General features: G+C 40.6%; 1 protein-coding gene across 3 annotated transcripts in view; it reads left to right on the top strand.

The window, feature by feature from the left end:
• Window positions 1-9,816, top strand: part of camk1b (calcium/calmodulin-dependent protein kinase Ib) — a 39,458-nt gene extending 29,642 nt beyond the window's left edge. For all 3 annotated transcript variants that reach the window (XM_082533131.1, XM_082533132.1, XM_082533130.1), the window contains exons 4-12: window positions 2,437-2,511; window positions 3,577-3,715; window positions 4,228-4,354; window positions 4,576-4,651; window positions 5,006-5,118; window positions 6,091-6,169; window positions 6,393-6,480; window positions 6,748-6,856; window positions 6,947-9,816. In XM_082533131.1, the coding sequence (XP_082389257.1) occupies window positions 2,437-2,511; window positions 3,577-3,715; window positions 4,228-4,354; window positions 4,576-4,651; window positions 5,006-5,118; window positions 6,091-6,169; window positions 6,393-6,480; window positions 6,748-6,856; window positions 6,947-7,047 (907 nt within the window). In that variant the 3' untranslated portion in view covers window positions 7,048-9,816. The remainder of the gene's footprint in view (window positions 1-2,436; window positions 2,512-3,576; window positions 3,716-4,227; window positions 4,355-4,575; window positions 4,652-5,005; window positions 5,119-6,090; window positions 6,170-6,392; window positions 6,481-6,747; window positions 6,857-6,946) is intronic.
• The last annotated feature ends 9,564 nt before the right edge of the window (window positions 9,817-19,380 follow it).

Genomic DNA, 19,380 nt, shown 5'->3' with positions numbered 1-19,380 from the left:
TCGTGCTCACTGCAAAGTTGGCAGCTCTGTTCTCTAATTTGCTGACTTTCTGTGATCCAAGCTGACAGGGGTCAGCAGAGGACCGAACCTTAAATAGACACTTCAGCTTTCTGACAGTCACAATGACCCGTGTCCACCCGTAGGTTCATTGTCCACACAAGCACAGAATGTGTACTACATGTTGCAGACCATATGTAATCGTGTGTGTGAAACTGTATGTGAGTCTCCACATGTCCGTTTCTCGCTCCACACAGAGCTAAGCTGCTGAATGAAGGTGGATAAGACTCATTGCTGTAATCCAGCGTGAGCACAGGATGACGCATACATAGTTACCTTGGGTACATCTCAGACACATGGTTTTATGTTGTCTTTGTCTTCCTGCCTTCAACTCGGTAACCTTCAAACACACACCTTAGACCAGGCACTGAGGTAACAAACACTCAGAGTGCATGATGAAGGAAAAGGAAAAATCAAAAAGAATCAAAGCTGAAGTAAAAGGTAGCACTATGGGGCAATATTTTTATGAGTTGGTTCCTGTACCAGGACAAACACCTCTTCTTGAGATACAGTACTGTGAAAAAAGATTGAGTTACCCATATTTCTTTATATTTTGCTCCTAAAATGGAACTAGGTGCAGTGATTTATTGAAACATGTGCAAACATCAGTGGAAACACAGCAAGACCAAAGATCAACGCTGAGTTTGTACAGACTTATGAGCTTGAAAGTCAATATTTGGCATGAGCACCTTTATTCTTTAACACAGTCTAATCTCTTTTAGGCAGCTTCCTTGTCATTTTTAAGCAAAGTTCAGGAATAGTTCTGCAAGCTTCTTGAAGGACATTCAAAGCTCTTCTTTGGATGTTGGCTGTCACGTTTTGTCGGCGATCGTGGCTCAACAGTTGACAGTTCGTCTTGTAATCGGAAGGTTGCCGGTTCGAGCCCCGGCTCCGACAGTCTCGGTCGTTGTGTCCTTGGGCGAGACACTTCACCCGTTGCCTCCTGGTGGTGGTCAGAGGGCCCGGTGGCGCCTGTGTCCGGCAGCCTCGCCTCTGTCAGTGCGCCCCAGGGCAGCTGTGGCTACAATGTAGCTTGCCATCACCAGTGTGTGAATGGGTGGATGACTGAATGTAGTGTAAAGCGCTTTGGAGTACTTGGGGACTAAGTAAAGCGCTATACAAGTACAGGCCATTTACCATTCACCCAAGATGATCCCACACTGCTTCAATAATGTTGAGGTCTGGGCTCTGTGGAAACCAATCCACGACTGATAGTGATCCACTGTGTGTTTTTCTTTCCAGGTATGCTTTTACTGCATTGTCAGTGTGTTTGGGACCATTGTAAAGTTGAACAATGAAGTCGTTACCAGTCAGATGGTCTCCATGGTCTGTGGAAACCATGGAGACTGTAACCAAACTTTCTGCCAGTTTTTCAAAAGTGATTTACTTCTTTCCAACATACAGTATTGAGTGTGTTCATTTGGTCAAAAGTGAATCAACAGTTAAAGTAAATAAAAAAATAAGAATTATAGCTATAGAACATATTGCATGTTCAATCAAAATCTCCAAACCATGAGAGAACCTCCACTGTATTTTGAACATGGCTTTTGATGCTCTCTCTTGTGCCTCTTTTCTGACGTCCATAAATACTGACAACAGTTTCAAGAAAATGTTTCACATTTGGATTCTTCACACTATCAGACTTTTGCATTTTCATTTCAGTTCTTGTGTAATCTAGCGTATGTCAGCCTTTCCTACTTGATTCTCTTCCCCCAAAAAATGTCTTCTTAACAGCCACCCTTCCACTGAGACCATTTCTGATGAGGCTTCAGTGAACAGTAGATGGAAAAACCAGCTAAATCTCTCAGGTCATGGGCCAGGTCTTTGTTTTTTCCTTTTTTCTTGAGGACATGACTGTCAGACACTATTGATCTATTTTAGATTGTTGGTGTCTTTTTTTGTTTTTCTTTTTATGCCTGCCATTTCTTCTTTTGTCCTTCACTTCTTACATTTTTCTTGATATTTTTTTAAGGCCACGCTGCCTATCAAATGTGTTATGTATGTATTTTTTTTATTTTTTTAGATTAGGTTGTCTCTAAATAATTTTAGAACCTCGTAGGGACATACAGCACACATTTTTTAAAAAATGTTATCACTTAAACCTCAGGATAGAAAGAGCATGCATTTTCCTTTGTACATGACTGTAGATGGATGTGTTAGTAAATCACTTTTAAAAAACTGGCAGAAAGTTTGGTTACAGTTATTTATTGACAGTAGCATTTGTATGAGACACATATTGCAGGTGTGCTAACATTACACGTTGGTTAGACAGAGGTACAAGAGTAATCTTAATCTGATGAGTCCATCTCGCATCTGTATCTGCAGACATTAACAACTGAACTTCTCGCCTGCTTTTTCCTTTTTTCCCTCTCTTCACAGGATCAAACACACCAACATTGTGTCTCTGGAAGACATATTTGAGAGTAAATCACACCTCTACCTTGTCATGCAACTGTGAGTATTCACATATGTGTGGGACTTTGTGAATTGTCTTTGCGTGCCTACTTGTGTTCTCTCCCACACACGGCTTGTCACATGCCATGAATTGCACCCTGCAACACATTCACACAGGCATGCTTGCACGCACGCGCACACACACACACACACACACACACACACACACACACACACACACACACACACACACACACACACACACACACACACACACACACACACGAAAACTCTGTACTTTGCCTACTCATGAGCAACAGTGGGGAGTTTGCCCTCATACTAGTTGCCAGTCAGTGTCCCACCCACCTCAACTAGTGAAATGTCAGAGTGAGAGAGGAAAAACAAAGGCAAGATGAGGATTAGAAAAATTATTATTAATTTATTAATGACTGTAAAATTAGGGAAATGAAAAACAGCAGCAAAGAGGGAAGATGTGACCTTGAAATCCAGATGTTTTACCTCATTCGTGGTTGTTCACTCTTTCATGTTGTGCTGCATCACTATCCTGTTCAGTTTTATTTTACCTCTGCCAACTGGTGTCAAACAGAGGCTGCACATATATGTGAAAATGTACGCAGGAATAGGAATGTATCATGGAGGGAACTGAATATGTGGTTAAAGTGACACGGGGACACTGGCCGAATGAGTTCAGCAACCCAGCTTTCCATGCACTGCTTGTCTAAACATCCATATCATCTTCTCTTTTCTTTCTTTAGCTCGTTGTAAGATGTTAAATTTCCTGTGCAGGTATTCATAATGTACTCGAAATTCCTATGATAGAGTCACGTTGCCATCTAGTGGCAAAATATGAAGCAGACATTGTAAGATTGACTGACTGTTTATAATTTTAGACTGAAAGCATTTTTCCCATGTGGTTTGTAAGAAAGTAACTTTATCTGAAGTAGTGGTTTATAACTAACTATAAAAGATTTTTATTTGCTGGAATTAGCAGGGATTATCTTTTTATATCTCGCTTTTACACTTTTAAATTTCCATGCTTCCCTTCTATTTTTAGTCCCCCTCTCACTGTTCTTTTCTTCTTTCTTATCCACATTGAAAATACAGAGTGTCTGGTGGGGAACTCTTTGATCGTATCATAGAGAAGGGCTTCTACACAGAGAAAGATGCCAGTAAGCTCATTCAGCAGATCCTGGATGCTGTCAAATACCTCCACGACATGGGCATTGTGCACCGTGACCTCAAGGTGAACCAGGGATCAGAACTATGTTTGAAAAGATTGACTTTGTGTGGCAAATGGTAGTGAATTTGAGTTTATTCTTGTAGGTTGTTGTCTCTCTTTTTTTGTTTTTTCACTACAATATAATGAGATATGGTTTCATTTTCATCAATGTTTTTGTGCTATGGGGCTTTATCTTCTGTGTTTTGATACCTAATGGTGCTGTGTATTTTAAACCGAACCTTTGAGGATCTTTAGCACGCACGCACGCACGCGCACGCACGCACACACACACACACACACACACACACACACACACACACACTCCTTTAAAGGAATTGGCAAAAACGTTCTTCCCCCCAGACTAAATACATGTCTGTTATCCCCCCTTACTGTATGGCTTTGCTGATCATTAACAAAAGTAGAATTAGTTATTAATTGTGTGTCCAGTGATGTTGGATTTCAGTTTGCAAGACTTTTTATGGTTTTTTTATGATGCATTTTATTTACGTTCTGTTCTGTTGTCCCTCCATCCAAAGCCAGAGAATCTGCTGTATTACAGCATGGATGAAGACTCCAAAATCATGATCAGTGACTTTGGTCTGTCAAAAATTGAGGGCTCTGGCAGTGTGATGTCAACAGCCTGTGGAACTCCTGGATATGTCGGTAAAGGAGTCAAATACTAGAAATCTGTTTATAAAAAACAACTTTAGGCGTGTACACCACCTTTTTCTCAGATCTCAGCTTTAACACAGTTTAATGGCTCAGAGATGGTGTACTGTGTATGAAAAAGTGAGACAGAAAGCATGCTAAACATGTATCAGACACTATGAAGGCTAAGTCTTGTTATATTGTGCCTTAATAGCTATGACCTTGTGTTTCCTCAGCCCCTGAAGTTTTGGCTCAGAAGCCCTACAGTAAAGCAGTTGACTGCTGGTCTATTGGTGTCATAGCATATATTCTGTGAGTACATGTTTTAGATGTATCTTTATACAAGATGAATCACATCTGCAGAGATACAATATTTTAACAGTCAGGTTTTGATAAGGATTAATCAGAATGCAGCATGTTTTGGATTCAGCAGCAGCAGTATTAATTTTAACATTCAACTAACAAACAAAGGATTCATGGTTGGATCCCAGGAATAGACACTAATCCCTTGGTGGTTGCATCAGGAAGGGCACCCAGCATTAAAATCAGCCAAATCAAAACAAGCAGAGCTACTAAATAAAGGAGTGATTAAGGCTTTAGCATCATAGAAAAGCCGAAGCGTGTCTGTAAAGGGAAGTGTCAGCCTGTGCTGTCTCTGTGTTTCAGGCTGTGTGGTTATCCTCCCTTCTATGACGAGAATGATGCCAAACTGTTTGAACAGATCCTGAAAGCAGAATATGAGTTTGATTCTCCGTACTGGGACGATATCTCTGATTCAGGTACAGTACAGACATGAGACCTCTCATAAAGAGCTTTTTGGAACTGATACTTTTCAGGCTGATCACACTGGAAACTGTGATTAAAGAAGGAACACACCCTTTTAACAAAGTTTCCCAAATCACCAGAGGATTGTGTTCTGGGTGTGTGTTGTGGAAACCATCAAATTAATTCATTCTTTTTCTTTGAGGTCAGAAACATCCTCCTCTTTAAATCAAATCTGATAGTTCTGGATTACACAGAAAGAGATGAGCCACTAGAAATTTATTAGAAATTTACATCCTTTTTCTTATATTGTTACAGTCTCAGCCGGTGCTTGTCTGCATTTGTTATTTGGGATTGTACACTCCAGAGTGCTCACATGTCCTGGAGAAACTTCAAAAACTTTCTTTGATACGGTTTCTAGTCATTAAATCACACCTGGAAATTACATTAGATATTGCATTCCACAAGCGACAGGAAGAACATGGTAATTATTTTGTGTCTACACACGTACATGCTGATTTAAATGTTTTACTACAAGTATCTTTGCCAGATTCATAAAATATTGCCTTGTGAATGGGTGGCATTCATCCAATAGTGAATATTGTGAACGGCAGTTTTGCACGCCAATGTTGAATACTTCTCTCTGCAAAACACAGACCCTCACAGTGAGCAGAAAAATCTCCCACCTACCTGACACTCCATTTGACACAGAGTGCCAGACGGAGACTTGATCTTTTTGTTCCTTCCAAGCCTAAAGTTTACCCTGCAGGCATTTAACTTGCAAGATCAGGCAACGATCAAATGTAAAAAAATAAAATAAAATTCCTACTTTTGACTCTTGGCGTCAAGTTAAAACACTGAAGTATTATTGCATTAATAAGCTTAATCCAGTTTTAGACTGATAGTACAGTATGGTTATTAATCATTCATTAAACATCAGTTTTATGCAGTTGATAATGTTTAAAATGTATATTTTTTTACCTTTTCAGCTAAAGATTTTATAGTACATCTGATGGAGAAAGATCCCAGCATACGTTACACTTGTGAGCAGGCTCTGCAGCACCCCTGGTATGGCTCCTTGTACACATAATTTTTCCAAAGAAGAATAATGTTATTTTGTTAGTTCAAATCTTCAATAATTACACTTAAGTTTTGTAAATATTGTAAGTGTTTGGACTGCATGTCGGTTAACTATGTGTGACCATATCTGTAGAACAATTCCTATCCGGATTCCTATCCGTTATGCACACAAATAAAACACATTCGCACTGAAAGCCATTTCCTCTGTCAGGATTGCTGGGGATACTGCGCTGGACAAGAACATTCACGAGTCTGTCAGTGCGCAGATTAAGAAGAATTTTGCTAAGAGCAAGTGGAAGGTAAGTCTGCCTCCCAGTTCTACTTACATGTTGCATTGTTCTTTTCATTTTTAGCATTAAAGGAGAGGACAGAGATTAAAACTGGTCTGGTTTGCTATATTTTAACTTAACTGTACCGGGCAATTAAAAAATGTAATTAGGGTTAGGGATTTCAGCTACAATGACTTGATCCTCGGCGGGTTAAATTGCCATCCAGATCCTAATTTGTCCAAAATTGGCAAGTAGATTTTCCTCCTTTCTTGAAGTTTCATTATTGCTTCTCTGCAGCAAGCGTTCAATGCCACAGCAGTGGTTCGTCACATGAGGCGTCTCCAGCTCGGCACGGGACAAGAAGGAGCCAACCCAGCTCATCTGCTGATGCCGGGGGAAGATGCAGGTGGCTCCTCTTTGGCTGTGTGTAACATACTTCACCGTTTTTAATGTCAGGTAGATTCATTACTCATATTGTCTGCTTTATATCTCCCAGAGGCTTGCTGTGAGGGAGGGTGCTCACAGAACGTCGACAGCGGAGTAGATGCTCTGTCCAACTGTCCAACATACCGCTGCCACCCGACCAGCAGGGTGTGATCCATACCTGCTCCACCTACTTATCTAATTGATCCCAAGTCACTTTCCAATTTAAACTCCCTCAGTGGCACCAGAGGCGCTGTCTCCCCACTTATCTGGTTGCTGGACTACTGAGTCATTCCAACCTCTCGTCTGCAGGGGGAGCAAGTCAGCCCAGCCTGAAGAGGAAAGTCATATACCCGGTTGAAAGTGGAGGAGGTGGAAGAATTGATGATAACGATGATGATGCACCACAGTGGGTGATTTTTGGGATGAGTTTAAAAGGAGGAGAGGATACCAAGCAAGTGGGGGAAGGCGAACTTTTCCATCATCGTTCCTGGGGGGGATTGTTTTTGCCGAAGCAGAACAGAGCTTGTTGGACACTGTTTTTAATTGTTGAGGTTTTTGTTTTTTGAATTCAATTCGTCTCATTGTTTGTTTTTATTGTTTTGTATATTTGTGTGTTCCTTCCTACTGTTAGACTTTGAAGTACAAATCCAGAAACAATATCTGCATGATCAGGAGATAATTTCCCAATGCATGCTTTCCTATTTCTAAAAACATACACTGTTTCAGTAATCGCAGTACGAAAACAAAACAAATGACGGAGCATTTCTGGCATTTTTTTTTTGCAGCATTTGAAACAAAAACTGAGTCAAATCTTGTAATATTACAGAGCTGCATTCTGTGTCTTTAAGTCATGCTTTTAGACAATCAGCAACAGAATAGTTTATGCAATGAAAACTCAATTTATTTACTATGTAGCCTTTCTCGTGGTGATACAGTGTTTCCATGCAGTGGTTAGGCTCTCTGAGAGGGAAAAGCTTCTCCATTTACCTTTTGTTCACATTTGTTTTTCAACCTTCAACCTCTTTAACCGCTTGCACACAGGGATTTCTCTTTGTCTAAGGTGCCTTTAGGATATACACTATGATGGGTCTATTGGTGAGAGTTGTTGCAACAGAACCTCTTTCTGGAACTTCATATTTTGTACATGTTATACTTTGAGCTTTAAGATGTAGTTTCACAGTTAATTACTGTAATTTTAGACTGGATGCCTGAAAACAAAATGTAAGCTAATGATATTTTTCATTAATTGTTAATGAAAATAACATTAAACTCCTTACAATACGACAAGGTAAATCAACAACAAGGGACAGCTTTGACGCTGGTGTTTACAAAGACCCACTTTACACCCTTCAGTGCATTTTATGTAAGAATAAAAAGTAAATATTTCACATTTATTACATTCAGTTCCCTTTAAAATCCTACATGGACAAACAGAGTTTTATTGGTCCTTTTACTGGCTTTTATAATGAATCTTAGTATGTAAATGCTGGAGAATCTATAAATGTTCATTTAGTGTGTTCATATTGGTTGCTGCAGATGTTAAGGTGTTTTGTGTGCATTTAATTGGATATTCTGTACTTTTGCTCTGGGACCTGTTACAGTGGGTCCTGTCCTGAGCTCAGCGCTGTCAAAAGCAGTAAAAGCGATGATCTCTGCCCTCACTGCTCTCTCATTGACTTTCAGCTGATCATTCTTGCTCATGTAATTTAGTGCTGGTTACATATGTTTGCATGATGTTGTTTGAAAATTGTGACCGTTTCTTGAATTGTACAGCCACCATGAGATGAATGCAGATAAAAGGAAGATGTTTCTTTTTATTTGACAATCGTTTAATCCAAATCCTGTCATGCAAATGAGTAAAGGGCAAAGAAAAAAAATAGTAACATTTCAACAGGTTCAAACGAGTTTAGTGTGCTGCTTCAAAAAATAATTGTTGAAATTTTCTGCATATATTTGGGTAAACATTGGCAAATTATTTTTTTCAGGAATTTGTTGTTGTTTTTTTGCGTGAGTTGTTTGTATGTCATGAAGCAGAGGAAAGCAAACAGACGTGCAGACAGACTAATTTTGGAGCAGTCAATATTAAAACTGATCCCGTGCTAATGAAAACAGCTCTAATTTGAGTCGTTGTTGGCCGTGTCTCCTTTAGACAGCTACAACACAATAAATAAAAAAAGAAATGGATTTAAAATGTTACTTCAAACCCTCCATGTAAATATTCTTTTCTTTTAGCTGCTCCTTTTAGGGGACACCACAGCAGATCACGTTGCTCTCTCACCCCGTCACTTGCATAATCCTTTGCATGTCCTCCTCCATTAAATTAAAAACTTAATACCCATAGAAAACATATTGCAGGAAAAAGAAATCTAGTGATGATGAATAAGAAGATGGTTTGTTGTATTTAACATGCAAAAAAATACTAACAGAAGTCCTTGAAAGTTCTAATTTGATTCTCTGCTGAGGCAACAAATTGAAATGTGCAAGGAAATTAAAGATTTTTACATCAGGGTATAGGGTAATAAAACACATGATGGGGAAATATAACTGTTATCTGCTCAGTCAGCCATGTTTGTAGGAAAACTGCCGGAATGATATCGGGAACATGTAGAGAAAGGATGTGCTAATGACCTCACAGTTGGTTTCATACGTTGCTACTGCTCTTGACAAATTTCATTTATATATTTTACACTGCGCCAGTCTAAAGGAGCGAGACAGTCTTTCTCCTCTAACAGCTTGTAGAGAATGACCAGTGTGTGGTGACAGTTTGTTCTGAGTGTTTGTACCATAATTATGTTGCCTTTTAATAAATGCTGTTTTGGGCTGCAGTACCTACTGTATACACAGATGCAATGCATCATGGGTTGTTGAAAAGTGACTATTGCTTAGTGTGAAAGCCAGTGATTTGTAAGGGAAGCATACATTAAAATCCTTGTCTATGCATTATGGAAATGAGTTTGTTTGTCCGGGGAAAAAATACATGTTGAATGCTACATTTATGCTTAATATGTAGAGTTCAAGTGTGCTGGAAAGTGGAATAAAAGGATTTCATCTAAGGTTAAATGACACCTCAGCACATGTTTTATATCATTAGTTATGATGTTAACTAATGCACTGACTTAAGATTTAATGCATTTACATATTCGATTTAAAAGGAGTTAGCTCGATTAAACACAAAACCTTAAAATCAAAAAATTGAATTTTTTCATTAGTCTGATTTTTAGTTTATTTTTTTTAATTCAGCAGGATTGTTGGTTGTTACTTTCTGTCAGTTTACTACTAAATAACCAGTTATATGTTTCAGTTACAGTACACAGCTGGGGAGGATGTGAAAGTAATTTTAATTTCATTAGGCTAAAGGCAAACTCCTGCTCGCGTTAATTACCACAACAGGTTTTTGTCTTGTTGTGAATACACAGCACTGTGCAAAAGTCTTGAGCCCCTAATAATTTCTTTATTTTATGCTAGGAATATAATAGGAATGTGTGCAGTGATTTACTGAAAGGTTCACACATACATGGGGGTACAGTATATAGGACAAAAACAGTTTGAAAGTCAATATTTGCTGTGACCACCTTTACTCTGAAACACATTCTGAGCACTCTTAAGTCAACTTTCTTTAAGTAGTCTTCAGAAATAGTTCTCCGGGCTTCCTGAAGGGCATTCAAAGCTCTTCTTCAGATGTTGGTTGCATTTTCTTCCCACGCTGCTTCAATTGTCATGCTGAAAAATTAACCCACTGCCAGTCAGATGCTTTCCAGATGGTATTATATGATGGATCAAAATCTGATGTTGCTTTTCTTCATTCATAATTCCATCAGTTTTGACAAGATCTCCAACACTACTGGCTGTCAAACCGTGAAAGAACCTCCATCTTGTTACACATTATGTTATCACTTCATTAGAGTGTTGAAGCTGAATTTGAAGAGTCACAGTGGTGTGGTGGTTAGCACTGTTGCCTCAGGAAGGTGCCATCTGGGCCTTTTCTGTGTGGAGTTTACATATTTGTCCTGTGCACATGTGGGTCTCCCCCCAATCCAAATGATGGATGGCACTCCATAAGTCCTGTTGCCACTAATTTTCAGTCCAGTTCTTGTGTAATCTGGCATACCGCAGCCTTTTTTCCCTGTTTCCTTTCCTTAAGAATGGCTTCTTGGCAGCCACCCTTCCACTGAGACCATTTTCTGATGACGCGTCAGTGAACATAGTTGGCTCAACTGAAAGGACCATATGCGTCTCTCAGGTCCTGTGTCTGGTCTTTTCTTATTTCTTAAAGATGTGACTTTGTAAATTTCCCAGACACAGTATAAATGCACAAACAGTAAGCCCCCATTCTGCCCTTTGATATTTTTTTTTCTAAGTCTTAAGAGCTGTTTCAAAGTCAGTCTTGTTCTTTGTCTCGAACGGCAAATCTGCAAAACAATAACACTACAATGGAAGTGCTACTTTACATTTCAGTGGTGAAATTCAGCAACAGTTGATCTCATGAAACAGTTCTGTGACTTGAGAGGTTCCTCATGAATGTTAATTTAACAGTCTGCTACTTGAAGCCTCTCTCATCCTCTCCAAGGAATGCTGGGTAACTGCGGCTTGCGGTTTGGCCGCCAGAGCGATGCGCTGGTGGGAGAGCGGAGAGTGAGAAAGAATCTGGTGGTCGACCTCATTCAGGAGACAGTAGACGAGTAAAAATTATGTGGTCAAACCATGAACACGGGAAGGATTCAAAAATAATGGGGGATAAATTTCACTGATCACAAGGTAGAAAGTGCTGAAAGAAGCAGTTTATTTATTTTTAGATGTGGAAGACTGAGGGAAAGTGAAACCTGACACGACAAACTTGTAAAACTAAGGCGAGGATGCGCATCTTCATACTGGGGTTCAATTCCCATTAAAACAGAAAAACAAAAGCATCAGCACCCTGGTGAGGATTGTGCATAGTCCACATCCTCCTCGCAGCACATGCCGTTGCCCATGCTTGTAAGGAATGTGAAACGCAGACTTGATGCAGTTAAGAGCCAAAAGAGAGCAACACTGCTATGACAGACTTGGTCTCATCATTTTCAGGTTGATTTATCTGCTGATGTTGAAAGCTGCAAAGATTTATGTGTCGCGAACAGGGCCCAAATCAGACCTTAAAAAAACGCTCCACCCAAACAGTGTCACAGCACTGTGAAGACGTGGTGAATAGGTAAATAACTATGTCAGCATGCTCGAAATTTCTAAATAATCCATTAGCATGTTGCCGTTGAGAGGTGGATATATAACCTTGTTAGCACAAATACAAAGTATACAACTCAGGCAAAAGCTGATCCATTCTGTAGCTGAGCTTTTACAGTCTAAATCAAACCGATCATTCAAGGTGACTGGCATTAAGTTACCCTCCAATAACTATGAAGATAACTGATAAGATACTGTAGGTCACTGGAAATGAAAGACGAGCTACAACTCTGTGAGTTTATGCCTTCTGGGGGAAAGCGGTTCTCAGATTAAATGCCTCTTTATTAAGCTTAATTACTCAAGGTTTTACCTTACTGTGTTGACTAAAGGTTTGAAATTAAATGTGTTGTGTACAAAGGAAAAAAAGCACTAGCACACAGGCCTCACGTCTGTCAGCAGGAACCTATTGTGCTAATATCTGTCAATGCTCTCAGATTTGTACGACCGTTACATCCATGCTGTCCATCAACACATGTGATGTCACAAGTATGACAAGTTTTTACTGGTTTGAACTGTTCGCTCTTTTCCCACCCTTTTCCCTGAAAAGAAAACCATTCGAATAAATACTTGTCACAATAATTCCTGAGGCCATTCGGGAAAACTAAACGAGAGGATTGAAAACTGCGATAAATAAATAAGTCAAAGTAGGTGCATGGATTCAAAAGGGTGCTGGAAACTTTCCTCTGTGGTTTTTAATCCATATTGACATGATAGCATCACATAGTTGCACACCCTAAAGGTGCTATATTAGGTTTACATTGGGTGCATGTGGTGGACTCATTGTCATGTTCAAGAAACCAGTTTGAGATGATCTTTTTTACACTTTATGTTATCCTGCTGGAAGCAAACATCAGAATTCTGTTAATGTCAATCACTATGTGACCACAAGTGATGGACATTGTCAGCAGCAATAGTAAGGAAGGCTGTGGCTTTTAGACGCAGTTGATACTGATGGGCTCAAAGTGAATATGGTGTGGTCTTCTGCTGCTGTAACCCATCTGCTTCAAAGTTCAAAGTGTGGTGTGTTCAGAGATGCTCTTCTGCATAACTTGGTTGTTATTTGAGTTACTTTTGCCTTCCTATCAGCTCAAAGCAGTATTTTTAATCAAAACTGCTGCTCACTCGATATTTCCACTTTTTCTAGATCATTCTCAGTCAAAAACAGAAAAGGTTTTGTGGGAAAATTCCAGTACATCAGACTTGCCTGCCTGAGAGTAACAACCACACCACAGTCAAAGTCACTTAAATCACCTTTCTTCACAGTTCTAACGCTCGGTTTGAACTTCAACCAGATGTCATGACCATGTCTACAAGCCTGAATGCATTTAGTTTCTGCCAAGTGCTGAATATCTGCCTGCAATAGCATTTGTGCATGCATAATAGCAAATACCAATTATTCTGCTCTATTTTAATTCATGCTTTCCCAAACTATTTTTGAGTCTCTGTTCCAAAATATATTTCTTTGGTTCTTTTTGGACCCACTACTGAAGTCTGAGAAAAAATCTGGGAAAATTTAGGCTAAAAATGACAAAGTGAAAACGTAATTGCCTTCGTGGAGGTCACAATTATTTAAGTGATATTCCATTCCCAGACAAATATGCTGGTGATTTTTATTTGAAACACTTGTATGATCTCACCAAGCTCAACAAGCAGTTTAAAGCAGCATGCTGAAGGAATAATGAGAAAATATTTGCAAAGTTTTACAGAATCTCTAAATTATTTTTAGAGATTCTGCACACACTCACACACACACACACACATTAGGAAGACCAACAAATGCAGTGAGCAAGCAGTGGCTTGACAAACAAATAGCTGTGTGGATGGCTTTAGATACCAAATAAACACAGAAACAAACACACACACACACACATTCACTTTCCGCCCTTTTCAGTTAATCGCTGACATGTTTTATTCACTCTAAGTTGTGCATTTGTCTTGGATGCAGCTTCAGATAACCCCCAGCGTCCTTAGCCAAATATTTTCTTTGGAAAAACAGACAAATAACCTTAATGTGCACAGATTTTCCAGTTGCATGTCTCTTCAGTTCTGTGGCCTTGCATTGCTTTAGTTGTAAAACCAAGTTGTTTGAATTTGAACAATCCCTGAGGTGCTGGAGCACGGCGGAAGGCTCGAGACTAAACTATGCAGTGAGCTCACCCTCCTCTTCATGCCCTGGAGATGAGTGACATATAGTTTGTGAACAATTCACTCACTGTGGATGAGTCATTTTAGCAGAAATGAGTGGGAAAGGATGAAAAGGGCTTTCTTAGGAGTCTCATATTTAATAGTAGTAGCCAATAAAGCTGAATTCCAAGACAATATTGGCGTGCGACGTGTGACGACTTCTCTGAAAAACATTGGCTGTATCCTGAGACCTTCTTGGAGCACTTACACGGTGAACTGTAGGCCCTGAAGCTGAAGAACCACAGTTTGTGAAAAGCTGCAGCCCCTCAAGTCCTGCATGACTCTGCAAACCACAGTTGGTAATAATAAACAGGATGGAAAGAAGGATGAAAAACGAGAGATGGAGAGCATCTGGCAGAAAGAGAAGAGCCACTAATTTTCCACTTTTGGGAAAATTCAGTCTGCAATTAGGGTCCAACATCGCCAGAAACTTGACATCCATGTTACTTACATTAGCAATGCAGGCCCAGACTCCGGCCATGAGGCGATGGTAGACAAAAAGGAAAGCCTTTGTCAGGAGGAAAACACAAGCAGTGCAAGAGAGATGAGGTATAAAATCATTAGAGAGGTTTTTTCTACAGGTTTTGCACATCTATAAAGGACGTGCGTGGATCAACGTGGACATCAGACGGGATCCGGAGAGGAATTCTGAGTTGCCTGAGGTCACAGTGGGTGTTAACTCTGTGAAATCAGTGTCCGTGTGAATAAAATTTTCAGATAACCCACTTTTACTCATTCATTCAGGTCATTAGCACAAAATTGTGCTTACGTTAAAGAGCAGCCACTGAAAAGCCTGCAGAAATGAGAGCAGCTCTTGTTCCGTTGGTTTTAAACACACTGCGGTCCGTGTTCACTACGCGCTCTTTCTCAAGAAAACCGGCTCGAGCAGACACAAAGGACATTCTCAGCCCGTTACACAAAACCATGCACATGTGCGAAATTTAAATAAATAATTTACTGCCATATTGAGATTATTGTGTTGAAATCTGGGGCAACACAAGACCTCTCTACAAAAATATGCACAATTCAAAAAAGACCAATAAGGATAATACATAATGTTTGGTATCATGAACACAAAAATACCTTTTTGAAAAAATCTGTTATAAAATTCATGGATTTGGTCCAATTTAAGTTAAAATTTATTTTGTCTGCTGATTCACATTATGTGTATATACATGTGCTGTTGTATAGAATAAGAATATCATTATGTAGGTGATATAACAGAGTATTTATCTGGGGGCAGCACTGGATAAGCCACTGCTTCTTTCCTGCTACCTCTCCAACACCTTCTCTTTGTGTTGTACAGACCATTTTTATTTGTGTTTTCCATTTTCTGTTTGTTTTATTGAAATTGTAATTGTTCTAAAAGAAAGAAAGAAAAAGAAAATGACTGCTTGTGCATTCACAGACTGCAGGTCTGAAAAGCTTTTTCACAGTGACCAGTTTAAGTTCTGGTGATATGTTCAGGCTTATTTTACAGGATAAGTGTGTGCAGAAGGTGCAAGCAGTGCTGTTGATTGCACTAATATTAAATCTGCTCTGACACGCTTAATGACTCGTGCCAATATTTTTTTTAATTGCTTTAAAAAAATAGCATTCACAGCTGTGTTTTGTTTGTGCCGTGTATAAACTGGGTTTGGATAAACATTATGACTGGGATTTAGAAATTAAGTCAAGATAGGAAAGATAGAAAGTCTAGGTTTGAGTTGCCAAGTATTGGAAAAAGAAAAGAAAGGCTCTTGAAATGTTTGCTCTCTCTTAAACACAATGGAAATCATGACCTGGTTGCTCAAAATCCACAAACCTTCTTCTGCAGAGTGACACGTTGGTGGGTATAGTTTGGTGGTGGGGGAAAAAGCTCCTTCTATGACAAATACAACCTCAAAAAGGAAAAAGATATATATAATTATATGGTGCAGGTCAAAGGTAAACATTTGGCACTGTGGGGTAAGCTGTCCCTTTAAGCTCTGCAAAAAATCTGATCCACTGATTTCTAAAGCTGTAACATCCAGCCTACAATTACTCATGCCTGCAATCAAGTGGAAGGATCCATCACTCTTGCATAGAAAAAACAAAACAAAGCAAGAAAACAGTCGACCCACATCACAATACTAAATCAGCTTCAAATCCTCAACAAATCGCTCACAAAAAAAAACCAAGAAAAAAAACCTGTAAACATCTGGAGTGGAAAATATGGCAACGTTAACGCAAACTCCCCCAACTATTAGATAGAAAAACAGAATAGCATTACTAACAACAAACACATGAACTTGAATTCCTCCTGTTTGCCTTATGGACCCAGTCAGCCACCCAGACAAAGAAAGGAATCAGTACATACAAGTGCACCCAGAAAGAAAGGAGGTAAAAGTGGTAAGAGGAGAAGAAGCTAAGTGGGGGAAAAAACAGTTATCAGTGAAGGTTAAAGCAGCAGCTTACCTTCAGCCAACTGGTAGAGGAAAAAGAAAGAAATACAAAGAGTTGGAAAAGAAAATACCTCCAAAGAAGATAAACTGTTTGTGCCCCTGAAACGATTTCTGAAAGAAAGATGTGTGATTTAGTCAGTAAATGCAAACATGAGAAATTATTTCCCCGAGTGAGCAAAATCCACATACTCAAACGTGAGACAGAGCCCATTCATGTGCCACATGTGGACACATGGACAGACAGCAATGAAAAATCTCCTCCCCCTTTGCTGAAAGTACAGCTGGTTAAGTGTAAGGAGATGTTGAGGAAATGTTTGTAGATGTTATTGTGGTGGCAATGAAAAACTGAGAGACAGAGCTGTGTCTCAGTGTTTAGCCTTTCTAACAGTATTATCATAGATTTGGATCAGTCAGTTAGACCACTGTAGTCCTTAAAAAGAGTGCAGACATTCATACTACAGAGAGGATGGCTGTTACCTAAAAAATTGATATAACCACCATAATATCACCTGTTGGTTTGTGGACGCCTCAATTATTTTAATCTATGTCAAATATTTATTTATTTATTTTTGTTTTTTGGAAGCAGAAGTAATAAGCTAATGCTAGTTAACTTGGTTAATCCACAGTCACAGAGGCCTAGAGACCAGTCGTCGACTCCCTGGCAACCTCCAGTCTTCTAGGAAAAATATATATTCCACAGCCAGTTGGTGAGTGGTTGCTGCCTGTCGCCTGGTGCAACAAAACAAAGCCTGATTGAAATTGTTTTGGCTGCTAGCAGATTGATGCTGCCACCCACAGTTTGCATGAAAAATGCCAACATGTCTGCAAGCACTTGTCACGTACTCTCTGAGCTGTAGAGAAACTTGTGAAAGGTCAATGCAAACTGGAAGCAAAGAACGTTTGCCTCCCTAGAGAATGTTTGCAGACGACTCAGCATCCTCTGTGCAAACTACAGGTGACTGGTGATCAAGGCTTTTGCAAGGAGGTATTCATTGCAACCAGTTTTAACAGCTGCCAGTAATCTCTGACAACAACTTGCCAACTAGTTGGGTCACTTTTTTTTTTCTTTTTGCCTGTCCCATTTGGTTCTTTAGCCGTCAGAATTGTTGTCTGAAGACCAACAAGGATACCCAATGGATTTACTTTGCCAAATGGATCATCACGGCCTTGCCGTATTGGTCCATTTGATCGACCTTTGTTGTTATTATTTATTTTATTTTATTTTCAGTTGTAAACCAAGGGAGAAAGAAAGATGAAGGAAAAGAAAAACAGAAGGGAAGAGGGACAGTGAGAAAGGGCACTTAAAAAGAGAAAGAAGAGAAAAAAAACTCTCCTGGATCACCTGTTGAGAGAAAAAGAAGAGAAAACAAGCAAAAAAGAAAAAAACCAGAACAACATACTAAACACAACAACATCACGTTAATCTAGCTAAGTGTAAACAGCAGTAAATATTAAATAGTGAATGTTGTGTAGCAAGCAGGACCGACAGCGCACAATGTGCTTGGAAATAGCAGCCAATAGAGGTGTAGTTTATGTCTATGAACAGTGAACACCCGTGTGCACACCTGTGTGGATCAGCGCGCTTGTATTCAAAAGGTTTCCCCATGTAATGGTCTGCTAGAGGAAGTAGAAAGCCATAGCCCCGTCCCCCAGGGCATGAAGCAGGCATGGAGGAGATCCAGGCCCCAGACATCCAGAGGCCCCAGAGTGCGAGAGCCCAAGGAGGACCACTGGAGGGGCATCCATGCCACCCTCCTGGGAAGAGCTGAGGAGAGCCCCAGATGAGGGGTCACCCAGTAGCCACGGAGCAGAAGCCAGAGGGGGCTGCAGTGGCATGCCCGCCGGTTCTGCTGGCAGCCAGCTGTGCCAGAGTGAACCGAGCCGCAGGCCCAGAGGCTGGAGGCCCGAGGGCCCCCTTTACCCCAGAAGAGGCCTGACCGAGCAACAGGCACCAGGCCCCGCCAAGTAGTCACCGGGAGTGAGCTGGTACATACCTGAGCGCCCAGCCCCGGACACCAAGAACCACCAACGCACCGACCCCTGAGGGCATCAATTACCGGCAGGGAGTGTGGTGAGGGGAGATAGGCCTGGGAGTTCCCAGATAGGTGGAGTGTAAGACCTGACCTGACACATAGACACAGACAAACAGGCACACACAGATACAAACATGCATTCCCACCCTCATGCACACATATACAAATACTCAGCACTCACCCAACGTAGGGATAGACATACATGGACACTGTACACACAATCACACTCCCCAAAAAAACTCTATACCCTGGGTCCAGGTACCCTCACCCCTGGAGGGGGGAAACGGCACCTAGACCCAGGAGATGTTACCCTTTCCCCTTGGGGTGGAGGCAAGCAGACCGCCCCAGGCTCTGCAGCAGCAGGGAGGCCCCGCATCCCAGATCCCAATCGGATGGCCAAAACCTCCATCCAGCCCCCCCACCCCGATGGCCAGCAGAGAACAGGGGTGTGTGAAGACCCCAAACCTCCCTCCTCTTGCTCATGTGTAGTGTGGCTGTGTGTTATTCTAAGGTGCATTTAAAACACAGGCGAGCATGGTGGTGCTGCCAGAGAGCAGCAGGTGTTAGCACAGCCCCTCCCGAGAACCCTCATTGTCTACATGGATTTAAAATTGAGAGGTGGGCACGAGCACCAGAGGTGGGGTTGAATA

Source organism: Aulonocara stuartgranti (genome assembly GCF_965226115.1).
Source record: "Aulonocara stuartgranti genome assembly, chromosome: 5".
Classification (NCBI taxonomy): Eukaryota; Metazoa; Chordata; class Actinopteri; order Cichliformes; family Cichlidae; genus Aulonocara; species Aulonocara stuartgranti.
Note: the sequence above shows the minus strand (reverse complement) of the source record. Positions and strands in the feature narration are given on the sequence as shown.